The sequence below is a fragment of the Bombus fervidus genome, chromosome 8, assembly GCF_041682495.2.
Source record: "Bombus fervidus isolate BK054 chromosome 8, iyBomFerv1, whole genome shotgun sequence".
NCBI classification, from domain to species: domain Eukaryota; kingdom Metazoa; phylum Arthropoda; class Insecta; order Hymenoptera; family Apidae; genus Bombus; species Bombus fervidus.
Genome location: NC_091524.1, coordinates 12,086,454 through 12,105,262, shown reverse-complemented (window position 1 = coordinate 12,105,262; position 18,809 = coordinate 12,086,454). Strand labels below are relative to the sequence as shown.

At 34.4% G+C, this 18,809-nt stretch overlaps 1 protein-coding gene across 1 annotated transcript in view; it reads right to left on the bottom strand.

The window, feature by feature from the left end:
• The window catches only part of Task6 (TWIK-related acid-sensitive K[+] channel 6), a 163,417-nt gene that overhangs the window by 10,330 nt on the left and 134,278 nt on the right, over window positions 1-18,809 (bottom strand). The window contains exons 2-5 of the mRNA XM_072008270.1: window positions 3,246-3,376; window positions 2,247-2,600; window positions 932-1,087; window positions 154-329 (exon numbers count right to left, since the gene is read on the bottom strand). Of these exons, the coding sequence (XP_071864371.1) occupies window positions 154-329; window positions 932-1,087; window positions 2,247-2,373 (459 nt within the window). The 5' untranslated portion in view covers window positions 2,374-2,600; window positions 3,246-3,376. The remainder of the gene's footprint in view (window positions 1-153; window positions 330-931; window positions 1,088-2,246; window positions 2,601-3,245; window positions 3,377-18,809) is intronic.

Sequence of the window (18,809 nt, the reverse complement as noted above, 5' to 3'; positions counted from 1 at the left end):
ACCGACACCAATGGTAGAATTTTTCGTTCCTCAATGGAATATCATCTATTCCAGCATCTAAATTTTGAATCCAATGGCATCAGGCTGGAACGATCTTTTGTATCGATCGTTCGACATAAAGTATGCAAGAGCAGGTGGTGTTTATAGTTTTACCTGGACATCCTTACAGTTAAGAAGCTTCTTTACGTTCCGTATTACGACGGATGAGAATTTATTCAGACGCTCTCCTATGCTCTGGAACATTACGAGTCCTAACGGGATACCGACGATCGCGTAGAACATCGTGAACAGTTTGCCGCTAATGGTGTTCGGCGTCGAATGTCCGTAACCTAAAAATCAATGGATAAATACAGACAGTATAATTCGATAAATGTAACAAACGAATTTGCTCGTCATATGTAGCAGTAAAAATGAAATATCAAAGAACAAATGTTTCAAACGAAGCACATTGTAATGGAACGAAATCAGAATGCATTTGACGTTAATGAATATCCAATTTTTTGAAATATTTACTTTGACAGGGTATCTGATGCATTTAACCCTTTTGCTACAATATCGCTGATATTGAAAATATTTTTTGCGTGCAAATCAAAGCAATTTTTGTCGATAACGATGCATATTAAAACAGTTTCTATCATTTTATTCTTTATTTCTATTATTACTGTTTATTAATATTAATTGTATTATAGTATAACACATAGAAATGAAAATAAAAATGATTCTATGTTCCAGAGAACATACACCATACACTTTTAATAAATGATTGCTTTATATTTTAGTAGCGGAAGAGTTAATGATCCTCTTCACGAAATAGTTGTTCAACGAGGATATGTTCTAAATCAGACAAGATTTTTGCAATGAATATGTCAGGATACATCTATTAGATCATTCTAGATAGTATTACAGAGAAATGTAATTAATTAAAACGTACCGATAGTGGTGAGGACCGTGATCGCATAATAAAACGCTCCGGCGAATTTCCACTGCTGACCAGCTTTATGAGGTTCCGTCTTCAGCACCACTGTTTCCATGATCTTGAAGTCGTCCTCGCTTATATTGTACTTGCGTATAACCATCTTTTCAATGTCTGTTAACAAAAGATGGAAAATATATATTTCTTCGCATTTTATTACGTGTTGCACTTTTTAATTGCATCAAGTTGTTGTTCTTATTAATACTTACACGTATATGTACATAAGTATGACATAATCTCTCTAATATTCAATATTTTTTTAATCTAGTTATAGTTAGTTATAAATTACAGACTATAGTTATAACTGTATATCTTAAATGAATTTTTTAATTATATTTCCATGAAAATTATAAGTTAGTTTACAGATTTCCAAATTCGGAATACGAGATTAACAGTATGAAATACGAGCAAATGACGGAGTAGCGATGGGAAAGTTTATTTTATTTATATAAAGCGACGGAAAGTCGATACTTTAAATAAAATTACATTTTAAGCGTTTGACCTAATCTAAACTTTCTGAATGTAACAAAATCCAGTTTGAGTGATGAAACTTTCAAAAACATCGCTACTTTCCTTTTACTTCCTAATGAATCAAAGATTACAAATATGTAATAAAATTAAATTATAGTATTATTGCGTCAAAGCTTGCAATAACATAATTTAGATGTCGTATCAATTATTCCACCAAGTTCCTTGCTACGATTCCTAAGTCTACATATTGATAGATCGTACAATTTTTAAACCGGACCGATTATCTCATTTACCTATAAAACATTTACGATAGATACGAATATAAAAGTACAACTCAAAATATAAATTATATTACTTCGCATATTATGTAACTCACGGCGAACGTAGTTAATTAGACAATTCAAAAGAAGTAAATCTTATTTGCCTCGAACGATGAATATAGGAAATATAGGAATATATATATATGAATATATAATTATATAGGAATTATATATAGGAAACCTTTTATTTCGTTTCATAATCACCGTCATTATTCAATCGACAAAGCTTTCCGAGTTTTTCTTTTATTCATCGATGTTATTAAAATTTCGCCAATAAAAAGATTTCAACATCGATGAGTTTATCGAATTCACAGGATATTCCATAGAGAACAAATATTCCAGTAGAATAAATATTCCAATAGAACAAATGTTCCAATAGAAAAAATATTTCAATAGAAAAATATTCCAAATGGAAAACGTTTCTTATAAAAAGGTTCAATCGTTGTTTTTTTTTAATTTGTATCTATCGACAAGAAATGTACCGTCCAATGCTTCCTTGCGCCGTTTCTCCGTCTCGGACTCGAGAACGTCGAAGATTGCAGCGCCGACGAGGAGGTAGGTGAACGTAAAGACGATCAACGATAGGGTCCGGACGTTTTGCTTCTTCATTCTCTAGTGAGCCACATGCTCACTAGCAGGGCCCCGGCCCTAACTACTTGCATCGCTCAGTGGGGTACGATTTGGTGTGCCGGGCCCATGACGACCCCTTCTCCTTTCTGATGATGCTCGGGGGGCCCTTCTTCTCTTTACCGAGCGCTACAGACCCGGCACGCGACTCCTCTTCTTCAGGGTGTCTTCTTCCTTGCAGAGACTACCTTGTAGCCGCTTTCGTTCATCTAAAAAACATGTTCATATCCCTATGAAATTGTTGTTCAAATTAACCGTAGTATTTTTGAGGAGATTCGAATGATATTCCGCTTGGTTGGTTGTATTTTCTCGCAATAAAATTAAAATATTCACCTTTCTTTTAATCTTATTAAAAAATTAAATATACAATATTCAACTACTAATTTAATTTCACGGATTACATCATTTCATGGAACAGAAGTCCGTAAATCATTAGAAACGATTATTTCGAGATAACTTAAACCAAAGTAAAATTTTGTCAGGACAATTTTCTTCAGCGACGATAAAAATCAAATTTGTACAGTGATAGAACGATACGATAAGCGAGACGAATGGACACGCGAAAGGAAAATAAGTCGAGGCAGAAGAGGAGTCTTTTTCGCATGAACTCCGGATATTCGTATTGGTAATGCAGTTCGAGGGCTACCGGAGGATCTCTTTTCAAACGTCCCCTGAACGTTAGTCGCGGTACGACGTTAGGGGTTCCGAAGATATAAAAAGGCATAATCGCGTCCTTGCCGCTAAAACGGGGTTCTTTTGAGAATCGTCCTTTTCTCCTTCGAGTGACTTCAACCGAGAGATATCCGTGAGGAGGCTAGGTCGAGCAAAAAATCTGCTGATGTAGAAGAACTCACCTGCAGCCTGTTCCGGGTTCTCTTTTACGTACGACAAAGGGTTGAGCAGAATGATATGGCAGTGCTTTCGCTGCTCCCACTGCCACGTTCCCTCCATTCCTCAGCTTAGCACCCAACGTTTTCAGTGCCGACTAAAACCGAGCAATTGAATTTTCATAAGTTTTTGCTTGTCGTTTCTTGGGAAGATTGGAATAATTGTTTCAGTTAGAGATGTAACAGCGCGAACTATTTAATATAAGGGTCGCACTAAAGAAAGTGATAAATCTATATTCGTTGATCTTTTAATTGGAGACAAGATTTGAAATGGCTTGTTTTAGAATGTAATTGTCATTGAAAAACAGAAAGGTTTAGGTTTATCTGGGTCTAAAGAAACGTTCAAACGTTATTAAATCTTCTTTATTTATTATATAACGTAGATAGATCCCTATTGTTCTGATTATATAATACGCAATAATTAGATTATGAAAAAAAATTATCTTACGTTCGTCTGTCTTTAGCAACGTTAAATACAGCTGCTTGTTTCATTTCTAACATTGTATTCGTCCTCGAAGAATTCTTTAATATTTGTGATTGCTTAATTGTTTCTAGAATAAAGGAATTAAATATTTCATGTTATTAAATGTAAAACGAATCGTTCAAAGAGGGGAGCAGAAAAGTGCGCTCCTGTCGGACTTATCGCGATTATTTCTTTAAATGTCAAAGACTGTGGCCTAGATAGGAAATCGAGCAAAAATTACAAGTCGGTGCACCTTTAATCTGTTCCACGTCGGCCTTTCCTGCTCGGATCGCCGCGTTCTCTGCCCGCATCGGTTCCACGAACTCTCATCTTAATGGATATCGATTAACGACGTGAGAACGATACATCAAAGAATCATAACGCTGTCGTACAGGAAGTTAAGCAAGGATAAAAATAAACGCGTGTATTTTATGCGAAGAATAATGGCTGTGACCGTGCAATCTTAGAAAATTGCTATGATATAGGTGAATTGCTTCCAACTAGTCAGACACCTGTTTATATTTGAGACGATGCAATATAATTATATAACTTTTATTAATTAGTAATTTCACGATTAATAATAGCATCCATGTTAATTAAATTTTAATGGAGAATTACGCGTTTCAGAATCAAAAACGCGTTTAGCTGAAATTTATGAATTAATCTTGTAAGTGCAATAACCTTAGAGTTATCGGATCGTGAATTTTTCTTCGTTCATGAAAAAGAAAACGCGTCTTGAATATAATCGGGCGACGTCGTCCATTTGCCAATGGATTTTCTAGGCTATCATGAATACATGAATAATACATATTCCTGCGTAACAGGAGTCCAGCGAGTACTCATTATTGTTCCCTCAGCCTATTAAATCTGGATTTACGCTAATGGTCCGCGCTTTGTGACGAGGACCATGTCACGTTTGTCAGCCACGATGAGCCACGTTTTACTTTGTGTCGACGCGCGTTTATCGGCAAAAGTCAACGCCGGACGTTCGCATAAACGTGGTCGCAGCATCATGTGCCGTTGTCACGTGTTTAATTATATTCCTCTTGTGCACACCGTGATCTGTCTCCTATCGTTCGAGCCTGGATATTTTACACTACGAGAGCGAAAGCGACGCTCATGGATAATTAACACGATTTTTATTTAATTTTACCATTATTCCGTTCGTGATAGAAACGAAAAGTTTAAAAATACTACTCTGAGATTATTTTTCTGTTAACAACGTTATAACTAAGTATAGAAAGACGTTACTTTAGTTCTTTATTTTATACTCTACGTGCTTTTCTTAGCAAAACGTATCTAAGTAGATATATCTTTATAAAAACACCATATACCATTAATTTTTTGCTCTTGAAAAATTTGTATGCTACAACTGATCGTCGATTTTGGCACGCTTTTCAATTGAAATTTTTTAAAATCAAACTTTAGTTTGAAAAAGTAAATGATTATAAATGTTTGTAAATTTATTTATACGGTAACGTGTCTATTCGTTTTAAAAATTTTTGATCGATGGTGACGATATAAAAAACAATTTTCACATTATCAATCTTGTTGTATCGTCATCAGTGAAGTACAAAGGGTCGGAGTCTCTGATGAAACGAAAATTGAACTAGGCAACGTACGAGCAAACTTCATCTATACGTCATGACTAAGGTTTTCAATCTTGGCTCACAGTGTCTCTTCAGGAAAGTGCTGTAAAAGAGCCCTTGGGATCTAGAAGCTCTTGATTACGCCATTTAGGATACGACCAGAGCATTTCCAATAAGTCGACTTGCGTTGTATAGGAATCCTTTGTATTCATCCGGGTTGCTGTGCGATTTACATATATTTAAAATCTCCTTGATAACAAATAATAAAGATGTGAATAATAAATATTAAAGAATACGATAGAGGCTAGAAAGAATTAAGATAATACTATTACTTTTAGAAGACAGATAAAAAGTACATTTGGTAAATGTTTTATCTTCTGGTATTTTAAATGACATCCTATTATAATCCTTAATTATCTGGACGCCAAACCGCATTGAGGGTATCAAGGGTTGAACTTAATCGAAGTTTATCAGAGTGAGCTTTTATCTGAAAGTATTTACTGTACACAGGAAACGGCTAAACGAGAATTTCACGAACAAGTACTTAGATAGAACTGCCGCGAAGTAACTCGAGTTAAAATAAATGAAACGCAAGATGCAATGGCGATCCTTTGTGTTTAAATCGAATCCACTTGCTTTTCGTGTAATTGGTGGATATGTATCTTTCACTACTGATAGCTACCTTTTCTTTACGTTTTTCATTTACTTTCTTGATGCTTTCGTCTGTTTTTATCCTTCCGTATCCTTCCGTAAACAGAATGTTTACTTACAAGAGAAAATGATCATAGTAATATTTAGTCCAATTTAAAATCGGGGAATGAACAATTGTTATAAATAAATCATTTGATATTTTTCTAGTGATTTACTAATAAGATACAATAGTGAAATGACAGGCAGACGAATATCATATTTTCAAAACGTGGACATATGAATATGTAATTTTTGAGTTACAGAATGTTGTAAGGTAATGTACTAGTTAGAAATTTCGTAAAAGAAAATAACGAACGAAAGAATATAATTTATCGTTTCATAAATTTAATTTGATTCTTATAGAAATTTTTGGGGAAGCAACCGAAATAAAAGTTTGATTTTCTTTTCGTATCTTCCTTCCTGAATTTTGTATTACTTACACTCGTGTTATCGGTAGTTCTAATTTTAACACTAATGCATCTGTATTTTATTCTTCCAATAAAAATAAAAGAGGAACAGTTAAGAAACATCCAGCATCGAGTATAAAATATTACATCTCATTTTCAGTATTATCTTTATTATCGCTTTATATATTTATTTTGCAAACCAACTTGGAATATAAAGCTAACTTTCATCTTCGGCATGCCAAGATTATCTGAAAGATTAATCTATTAATAAGTGACTGACATTTTGAAATGTTTGACGCTCCGTTGTAAAACACGAGGACTTTCTGGTAAACTACGTATATTTTTGGGAAGTGACTGGTGTGATAGTAAATTTTGTAACTGCATTCGAGGCCAACTGCACGAGAGCCAAAAGCCTGGGACCATCTGGTTGGTAACTTCTAAGGTTAATTTTGCAAGGACGATTCGTGATTGCTCGTATAATCCCACTGCTAGCTAATTCGTTCTCCTGACAGAATTTAGTCTGCTGAATTTCCGGTTAGTGGCACGAAATCTCGACTGCTTCATAAAATTTGCAACAGGGAACGGCAGGAGTACACAGAATTTCATTCTCTGGGTTTCTATCTTGTAGTAATACTAATTTCCGTGTCCATTCTATCTCGTCTAAAATTGGCCATTGACTTGGTTTCTCCTATTTTATTTTTTATTATTTTATTACTCTATATTAGGTACTATGTTATTTGGTACGTAGTTAAAAATGCATTAAAGTCGATACACTGTTTTACAAGTTGCAAGGGTTACGAATATTCGAAGCAAAGAAAGTTTTATTTTAAGTTTATTTCGCATCCACGCTTAAAAATTCCTATTGGTATCTCTAGCATTAATAAAATTGGCAAGAGATTCGACAAAAATTTAATTGATGGAGTGATTCCAAAATTTTGGCTGATACCATACATATGTGTTATAAAAACTAGTTGATAGCTTGAAAATATTGCTATTGTCATCCTGAATCCTTCGTTCTAACTATTATCTTGTACACTTTTCTTAGGAAGAATTTCATCGGGTTTATTAGAAACTCGGATTCCTTGTTGTAATTTATTCGAGTTTCCGTCATCTTCGTTATTAAAGAACACCAGGGGGACTGAAATTGAAACCTCGTTACCACTAATGAGTTGAATTTCGCGTCATATAACTAGGAATCAGTAGGAGAGCATGGAATAATGACCGGATTTACGACTATCGTTTACAATGCGACTACGATATCACAATCATACAACTGACATTAACGTTAACATAACCGACCGTGCTAAAGTTAGTTTATAATCAGAGTTCCAGTTTTAACGTTAAGAGTGTATTATGCTGGCCGTCCCTGCAACTTCAAAATGAAAAGCGACACGTAACCACGACGACGACGACACTTTCCTCCGGAAACTTGGTTACAAGTTATCCGTAAGAAGTCCATCCCTAGCTGTTCTATGAAGCAAATTTAATACACGAAACATTTCGACATAAATTCACTTTGCCAATTATAAATATTTACTAGTTTCAGTTTTCTGTTTTATTTATCTTATTTGATATTTCATAATAGGCTGTCAATTTGATACATTGCTTGGTACAATCGGAAGATTGTTTCCTCTGTTATTTTGATTTTTACATTTAGAAGCTTCTTATGTTTATAAATCTCTATTAATTACTATCTTAAAGAAAATCTTCGTCACAGTGTATAGGAATTACTATAGGAATGACATGTCGATATATTTGAAAATGACAATACGTTTGAGCTATATAATCTTTAGCTATATATTTGAAATAATCCGTTTGAAAATAATCTTCAGCGAGGTTTACATTTTTATAATTAATCAAGTTTAAACTTTATAAACGGACGAAATGCTAAGCCGTAAAATTTCAGTGACGACTAGTACCGTGTGCTCGTTAGGAACTTTTAATATTATAGCATGTATCTCATTCGGTGGTATAAAAATTCAACTTGATTCGCAGAATGGAGGTAATCCAAATTATTTTCACTTTATGTCATGAAACATTACATAAAGTATAGGTTTCATGAAGCTATTTGCCTGCCGTTAACCAGTTCATTAGAATTAGCTACAAACGTTTCATTTTTATGTTACGTTTCTTTTCTTTTTTAATTAATGAAGTTGTTTCATTAAGGGTACAGTACTTTTATTTTATGTGCAAATAAATATTTAAAAATACAGTATATTTAACCTCAAACTTCATTTCATTTAATAAAATATAATAATAGCTTCAGTAAATAAATTATAATAATGCTTGATTAAATAATTATAATTAATTTTAGTTAATTATTTAATAATACATACAAATAGATAATTTTATTCATATAGAGCATATTGAAAGATTAATAATAATCAGTAAACGATGAAATTAAGAATATAAATGAATATTAAATAAAATATCTCACAAAAATCCCTTTGTCATCTTTGTTTAAGCGTTTTAATAACTTCTTTTACGCCATTATTTCCATTATGGATCAGTTTTTCGTACTAGTTTATTACCAATACCACGATAGCTTTATCATTTCTTTCGGAACTTTTATGGAACAGCTTCTTTCTTTCCATTTCGTATTTTTGGGGTGATTATTGAAACTGATCGAATTTCGACCGTATTTCTATATTCTTTTTTTCTTTCTTTTTCCAATATTTTTCCATTCGCGTATATTCTTGTGTTTCGACGAGTTTCGGATAAAATCATCGCATTATAAAGATCTTTCTTTCTCGTTTTATTATCAAACTACGAGGAACGGTTATTTTCATTTCGTTTTATCTTCGACATCATTCTCCTTCATTTCCTATCGCCGTCTCATCTCTCGTTTAATTTTCCTACTTCAAAACTTCGCTTCTTCGTCTCAATGGACGCTGCTAGGTGTTGCTCAGTTCGAACATTCAACAGCCTATTGTTTTCCATGAATTTTTATTCCTTCGCTTCCGTTTAATTTTCTATGTTCTCCGTTGAAAACGATTTTATTTTTATTTTTATTTTTTTGTAGACGAGTCGCTTCATCGCCCGTTGCACAAAACATCACGCAACTCCCATTATCGAACAAATATCTTTTTAATAAAATATATCGATATGTAAAAAATCTATAGACGTACTTCTCTATTTTTTAAATTAATCTCGTTTATTTCATCTCATTCATTCGAATTATCGTTTGGATCAATTGTTTGCCAGCAGTTTTCACGAGCAACTAGGAACATTTCCGTGTTTTCATACCTTTATTCCGCTTTTTACACCGCATTTCCAACGTTTACTCGTTATTTCATTTCATCGCAGATGATAGGCTGTCCTTCTTCGATAAACGCGATCTATTTTTTCGTCGTTGCTTCTTCGGATACACTTTGCTCCTCCATTTTTTCCGCTTCGTTTCCGTTTGTCTGTTTCCTCCTACAGCGTCTCATATTTCTTCGTCGTCTCGTTTCCCTTCCGCTTATCCTGCTTATTTCGTTTCCCGTCTCCCGTTTCTCTGTCCTGGCCGAAATTACCCTGGCCTCGGGTAAATGCAAGAGAGCTTTGAAAATCCGCTGCCAAGGGAATTTGCAATGGTAAGCGATCGCGTGACTTAAGATTAGGATCTTCGTCTTACCGTCTCCATTTTTTTCTTTTCCCTCCTCTCCCTTTCTCTTCTTTGTTTTACCGTTTAATTCGTGTTTTTACTTCTCTCTGACTTTCTTTTTCTCTTTTGACGATTTTCCACTCGTTCGGATGAAACCAGCAGTTACTTGTAGCAATTGAGACTTATTCAACCAGGGGATTCATCGTCATGAATTTTATAATACGGTTAACGAAATAGCGATGAAGGAATTAAGGAAGTCTGTCTGTCTCATCTTTTGTAGCAGAGAATTAATCTCTGATCACATTAAGAGGGAGTAGAAACACCAGAGTGATTGAAATAAACCAATTTGTAATTTCTCCATGGAAATTTTCTAAATTTACGACGGTATATTTTTGTTTAAAATAATAGCAAATTGTCACTCCAAATTATTTTCAAGATATAAAATATCTTTCAAAAAATGTGGAATGAAAATATCTGGTATTTTTAATATTAACATTAACTAATTAATTTTCCGAATGGTTATATTTGATTCATGCTATCTAAGATACATGGCAAAATAATGGTGCTATTTTAGAAGATCGTATTTTTAAAAGTTTGTTGAAAGTTAGAGGAGCGAAATTTCGATAATATATTATTCAGCATTTATTTAACATTTAAAATCATTCAAAATTCAATTTCATCTGATTCGTCCGATTGAAACACTTATCACTCCACGTGTAAGCTCATTCATGTTAAATATATATTCATGCTTGTTCATTCATACCGTATGGCACTCGCATTTCCCTGTGCTACGTAATATTTATGTAATGGTAACGGTTACGTTTCTCGTACTTCACTGAAACATACTTCCATTAGTTTGTCTCCTGGAACGCATGATTTGTAATACATCGCTACGCTCTGGTGCAACTGCCGTGTCCGTTATTCTGGGGCAAAAATCGAGAAACAAAGGAAATGTCATTTGACGGAACTTTTTTAGGTTTTGTCGAAAAAATTACCCTTTAAAACCATTCCTGTTTTATTTTTAATTGTCGAATCATTGACAATTTTTAAGACTTCCATGCATTTCTTTAATCCTTCGACATTACCTATCTGCGATATCGTACTTGAACTGGTCGTTAATGCAAGGTAAATGTACTGACTTTTTTTTAAAGTTGCTCTTGAGTTTTAGTACATTTTCCTTAAAATTTCTTTCTAGTATCATTAATCGAGTAGAAAAGGAATGTTTGCCGCAATCATAAAAATTCAGAGCGAACATTCTGAAAAGATAACGAGACATTTATCTCGCTTTGTGCGTTTACAAATAAAGATAAAAACATTTATGATACAACCCAATAATATTGTCATAATAGTATTTTGTATAATATATAAATACTGCACGAGTAACAAGTTCAACGTTTCCGAATCATCGTGGCATCGTTTCGGAACAACAGTATCAGTTTCGCCATTCTTTTTTTTTTTTTTTTTTTTTTTTGTTCCGATGTTTGTGACTTTTCAAAGAACCGGCTTAATCCGAGATTCGAATCACGGATTCGTCGCCGAACGTTCTTGTTTTTTTGATTTTTCGAAAAAAGAACGAGCAAAAACACACTTTTTACTTGGATGAAATAAAAAAAAGCTGGAAAATATATGGACGTACGATGGACCTATGCGTCATCCTCGACAATTGGTGAGATGAGTTTAGGCAATTTCGCGAGCGACGAACTCTAGCTAGCGAAATCAAATCGTTTTCGTCCGCGGTTTAAATTAAAGCTCGAGCCTAGATTGGCCTCTCCGTGTCTTATTGAATTTAGGATAAATTGCTTTCATAGCTCTCATCCACGGCCTGTTTCTCTTCCCCTTCTTTTTTTCTTCGGGCGAATTCGTCTCTGTCGTTGCCTTTCTTCCGGTAGATGTGTCGAAAGATGTGGCAGCCCTTATTTCTCCGGTCGAATTGCCATGGAAATTTCGCGGTCGCGTAAATCAATCCAACGATCGCGATTGCCATCAGAGGAACGATTTTTCACCTCGACAAAGGGGAAAGCGATCGGAATCTCGGGACGTTAATACGCGAGGCGTATAAATAATGAAAATACAAGGGGAATCGATAAATCTAGTGGATGTCCTCCGGATACTGTTTTTATTGATTACTTTATAAATTATTTTTATTGATTTTAGAAATGATAAATTATGAAAATGTTACGAGTATCGTTTGTAGGCAGAAGTAATTAACGAACGAATTAATACATTCTAAGTGGAAGATTATTACTAATTTTCATCAATAGAGCATTTGTATCTTTTTTCATGGAATCTTCTTATCATATCTTTATACCTAACATTATATAATTAGCATATATATAAATGGTCAGTTCCAGCGTCTAACGCTTATATATATATATATATAATATATAATTCTCGATGAACAAATTTTGAAAGTATTGGAATAATTTTAAATCAAAATGGATTTAACCCTTGGTTGTTAAATAAAGATTAGTATATATATATTCAAAATTTGTTCATCGAGAATTAACTTAAAATAATTTTACTTCAACACTGTTACTTCCTATCAAATCCGAGAGCTACTTAAATCGCATATCTACATTTGATCGCTAAACGGAAATTGAAAGTATATGGTAACGAGCGCAAAAAACGATACAGATATTATATATAATAATAATAATAATCGGGATACACGTATCTACCGTAGAAAACATCGGTTCATCGTTTCATTTGCATGCTTTTTGCTTTCCTTTGATACGATTTAATCTAGTCGCCAGTATTACAATTAGCGGTTGATGGGTTTTTCGTGGGTGTTATTTGAAGGAACGAAAAGGGATACGTAGACAGCACTGAATGCTTCGTAGGATCGAATGACCGTATTGCGGTGTGCACAAGTTGTAGCGCATATCGTAAATCTGTCTGTTTGGAGAAGTGCTATTACGACGCGTGAAAATCTGCGTATAACACGTTTTTCAAGCACAGAATTTCTGTTATCTATGCGCCAGATGTTTCGTACGTTTGTCACTTGAAATTACTACCTTTCATTGCGTTTAATACGACGAAGACCGTAAAATTGATTGCGTTGGTTCATTTAGATTTAGATCGTAAAATTCGAGGAAGAGAGTTAAAATATCAGAAAGGGGAAACTTTGACAAATTGAATTTTCTTTAGATATTTCAAATCTTAGACAAATATTTTATCGTGTTTATGTTTGATCAAAGGGACGAAGAAGTTTGAAAATATTTGTAATTCGTTTTACAGACAACACGGACAAACATTTATCGACAAAACACTTTGAAATTTTGCGATCTATAAAGAAGAATAAATGTGATTTTACCGTATTTTCTGACGCGTGAAAAATTCATTTGTTTCATCTGCCAATCAGAAGTACAAAGAGTAGGTGTGGAAAAAAAGCGAAAATTTTATTAAATAGAAATATAACATCCACAATTATGAATCTATTTTAAAGCGAAATTGCATGAATATCGAAACTGTAGCTCGTTTCCTTCTATTCGTGTGGTCTAGTGTCACAACCTTAGTTGGGCAGCTACTTTAATGGGGCCGATTATTACGTTGCCGCATCATTCAATAATATTGGTTATTATTTCTTTGATTACACCCTCCGGGAACTTGTTTCCTCCCGATAGTTATTAGTTCCACTGAATTAACGATAACAATGAACTGCAACGCCAATTGAAGGATAAATCGATCTTTTAATTCTTCGGTGTTGTTGGATAAATATCTACCGATCTTTTTTTACATGGAAAGAAAATTGCGATAAAAGTCAAGATACAAATAACAACTATGTTAAGATGAAATAAGTAACGAATTATCTTGTCAATTAAGAAGTATTGGAATTCTCAAATAACGAAGTGCATAATTTACCGTTACTAATATTTAACAAAAATACGATTTACTACCAGCATTGTTTTCGTTTGTTCTTTCGTAAGGTAAATAACAGAGTTTGCTGAATTTTCTTCGATACCGTCTACTGTCTGCGCATAATCGGCTTATACTACTTGTTCAGCAGACACGGACAGACGGAAGGATCGCGCGTGCATCAGAAGTACTATACCTCTTATACATACAGTTGTTGCATTATCTGACAGCAGCAGATTGTTGGTCGACCGAGTATAAATTATAATTTCTCCCGAGTTTCTGTTAATCTGTCAAATAAGTCTAGCGGAAGCGTCACCGTTTTAGAATATTCGTTATATCATACGCTTTCTTATAATTTTCGTTTATTTCATATACAGCCGTTCGTTTTGCTAATAATAATTGAAATTAATATTTACATTTTTTCTATAGACGAGCCGTGTCTAATGAAACTTCATTGATCTCCATTTCCACTACCTGTTCTCATATTCTTGTCTCCTCCTGTACACTTCCGAAGAAACGAGATGAACAATTTACTCCTTGATTGGATAGATTTTATAGATTTTAAGACTAGCGACGCTCGATGTTTGCTTTTAAAATAAAACGAATCTATACCCAACTTAATATCTGGAAATTGTCTCCAATGAAGCTAAAGGAAGAGGCAGAAGTAACTTTCATCGAAATCAATTTCAGTTGCTTGAACGTGCACTGTCGGGTTGAATAGTGGCGGAAACGGCTGATGAACAGCACGGTATTATGCGAACGCAGTCGCGTCAACTGATACACGAGACGATCGAGATAGATGGTAGCTTATGAGGGTCGACCGTATTTTACGTGCCCGCTTCGCCGCAGAATTGCAACGCGAATCGTTCTTACCGGCTCGGCGTAACTGTCGCGTGAATCCGACTACTATAGAATACGTCGCTTCTCTGGCTCTCTAATTGCAAAACGTCTGTTTTCAGTAAGTAATCTCCTCTCAATGATACGTTTAGTTTGTTTAAAACAGTCGAGAAACTCGAGAGGACTACGCTATTGTGAATGGCTTAACATTATACTTAGGATAATTATAATACTTTCCCATAAATACGTGTTTCATGCTTGTAATACAGTGTAGTTTGGAATAAAATAATGAGAGTTTGTGTCGTGGGAATTTTGTCGTTTTAACCGAAACTTTTAACAATCGTGCGTAGAATCAGAAACAATAAAATGTTAAATTTTGCGAGGAAGCTACTTATTTAACTATCGATTTCTTGCACAATACATGTTGTTTCGAGATAGTTATGAAACAGCTTAATAGTTTCCAAATTTTTTAATGGGAACAAGAAAGCAAATGTCTGAATTATCGATCACGATGTTAGTTTTAACAAGACGATAACGCAGCGTAGAAGTCCGATATCCATTCTCAAAATACGAAAGAAAATTCAACTAGTGCGCACAGTTTGTTTTATTTAATCGAATGTAAATGAGAGTTTATTAAGACTCTTACTCTTCCCTTTCTTATTCATTGGGCACAGTTTGTGGAACGTGACTAATGGAACGAGACTAAATGAGATGAAATTCGCATTCCACCATGGATTTTCCTTTATGGCCGTTTCGCCAGATACGTTCGCTACACGTTGACGCATTTCTAGGTGCAAGAATAGAGAAAGGTTGCTCCTCTTTCCCTTTTTCGATTCAATTACATTAGACGATGCCAAGGATCTTTCTGCCACTGGAATCCTAGAACATTGCCATTCCTTCCTCATACACATGTGCAAGAGAATAAGCAATGTCACTTGTTTTTTCATTTCATTTCTTTGCACTTTGATAATGGGGATAAATGAAACATGCTGTAAACCACTTGTACAGTATAGTTCCATCTGTTGCTATTAATCCACTAAAGACGATTTTATTTATAATCTTTCTTACTTTTTTATTCATTAACACAGTATGTTAATATCTTTCTTAATACGTCAATTTACATTATTTTTTCTTTTAATATTACTTTTAATATTAATATAACAGTAAGACAGGGCTTGAAATATTTTTATTATTTACGGATTTACGCATGATAACGCTTTGCTCTTGATGGCTTGAAACGCACGCGTTTCCAACGACGCACGATCGTTTAATCGCAAAAATGATTATACCACAGAGTGACAAATTTTAGAAAAAGCATTCTATTTATCGAGGTGAATTAATTTCATCTGAAATTTGATATTAACCAAACATCGTAACAGGGAACCTACTTATTCGACGAATAAATATCAGATTCGATTAAAAAAGTCGATATTAATGCGTTATACGTAAAAAGGTCTAGCGAAAATATCGAACATTTCTCCTTCTTCTTTTTTTTTTTTCCCCTCTCGATCGCTAAACAGGGGGGAAAAAGCGTGCATATGAAGGACACTCGAGGACAGACAACGTTAATGACTCGAGCAGCCTGTCCGAAATAAAATTGCTCTCTCGAGCTTTGGCTCGTTATAAAAACACGGTGAAGTGGTGTCTAAACGTTTGGAAATTTTATATATCACTCGTCGCGTTTCCGTGTGGGACATTTTTTGTCGTGGGGGTGGAAAGCTTAAGAGAGAAAGACGAAGAGGAGAAGATAACTAACCTCGTCCAGCCGGTTGAAAGCACTTCGAACCCTCACTGCTCTAACGATTAATGGTCAGACAGTATAAAAAGCTTTCGAGTTTTTAGTGTCTGTTACTTTCTCCCTGCTACTACACCTTCCTTCCCCACCTCGTGTGTTCGTCCGCCATATGTTCTTCGCTTTTTTTCCAAGATCGAATTACGGGAGCGATTGCGACGAAGTATAAAAAGGGCGAAAGTTCGGTAGGAGATCCAGGTTGAGATGGGATTAGACTTCGTTACCTGCTGACGGTGAATTGCTTGATGTTCGAGTCAGTTTAGTGCACTTTTCTGAGGGGAGGGTTAATTGGAGAGGTAAAAATGAAATATGTATAAAGCGATACGCGTTTATAGATCGTTTTAATAGCAAAGATAATTTTTTATGGATTATTGAGAAGAATGTCAGCCACCGAATGAAATTTTTAATTATAAAGATCGAAATAGTTGTGAAATCTTTAAAAAATCAACACAAAATTCGGGTCGAAGAATATTAAATATTTCTATCTGTTCGCAGGATTATTCGATCGTGCCCGTTCTAGGTTTATCTTTTAGTTTTATTAAATATTGTACAGAATATAATTTCGTGTATTTGCGAACTGTGATAAAAATAGGAGTCTGAATCAGACGATTAATGTTCGAATCTATTTAATGCGTTCTCATGCGGAGGGGGTTCGTTGGAGGGTTAAAAATGTGAAATACTACTCGATCTGATCGCGGGATTTATTACGAGTTAGAATAATTTTACCGAAATCATCGAATTTCTAATAATTGAACAAATTTGTAGTAAAAAAATATTCGTTATTTTCATTTCCTTCTGACGTCATTTAGTTAGATTCGTTAACGATTAAACTTTTAACGTTATTAAACATCGCATCGAATATATTTTCCATTTATATAATTCTACTGCTAATTAAATGTAACATCGTATATTAAAACTATAATAAAAGTAAGATTAAGGGCAAGACTAAAATTATTAAACGTAGACTCGATAATCATATTTTGTAATAAGAACTCGTACTTGTCGTTTCGGAGATTAGCAAAATCTCCAGCCAAAATCAGGCCAAAGATAAGGAGAGAATTACTGTTTGGATCTTTGGAATGATTCCAAGATAGTGGATATTACTCGGTGCATATAGTAACAGAGGAATCGCTAGAAGCCACTTGTTAATTACTTCGCATGCATTTGAAAACACCGACTTAATCCCCAAAAGAATATAATCGGTGCCAAGGCCCATTTCCATGAAACCGCTTCGCCTGCGAGACGAGCAATTAATTAATGTAAAAGAGAGTGGCTCAACGGAGGCAGTAACAGCCGCGCTTTAAATATGACAGCCTCGTGTTTCTTTGAGATTGTTTCTAATGTTTTGCATTTCGTATATCCAGAGATCGCACGAATAATTTCCAATATTGATTTTACTTGATTTTAAATAACGTTAATGTTCGAATAACACACATTGGTATTACGTATTATTTTTTAAACGCGTTATTAGTGAAATTAGTGGAATGATAACTTTAACGTGTTTGTCTCTTGCTGGAAAATAAATTTCTCTTCCGTTTATTTCGATTGGATACAAAATGATTTTCATATGGGAGTTCGATTACTATAAATAGCTGCAATCACGGTCCTATCATCTTTAAAGCTTGTTTCGTGTTTTCCCGAAATTTCAATGTTCGAAATTGCCCCGATGGGTTTTCTTTGAATGCATTCGACTCGAACAATAGCGGTAATGTACTAAACGTATTACGCTCGAAACGTACATAGGTGTGTAACATTTTCATCCACGAGCACGAAACACATTTTTCGAAGCACGGTATACGTTTCTAATAGAAACTGTTGTATATTATATAAATCTTTTACAATATAACAGTGCCGCATTGCAGTACATGTAGCATCGATGTCGCAACGTCAAATATTTTCTATCAAATGACATCCACGTTTCCTTATTTTTCTTTTTTTTGGTTTATTAAATAAATGCGAGGATCGTCTAACAGATATATCCAATGCCAAAAATATCAAAACTGTAACAGCTGTGTTCTGATCATTTTTACAAATCTATGACAATGAAACTCCTTAGTCGTCCGAGTCGTATGAAAATTATTTCGGTTTGACGTACGACGTTCTGAAGAAATTGCACACAGATAAGATACAACTCGTAGAAACGAAATATCATAGGCATTAACTTAATTGCCCTAAAATTAGAAATTCACAAAAAATCTCAGCTATACCTTAAACTCGCAAACTTACTTTTTCTACTCAGCATCTGACTAAAAAACTAAAAAGCCGAGGGACCACCACAAACGTCTATCTCAATCTCCGTGAAAGATTAGAAT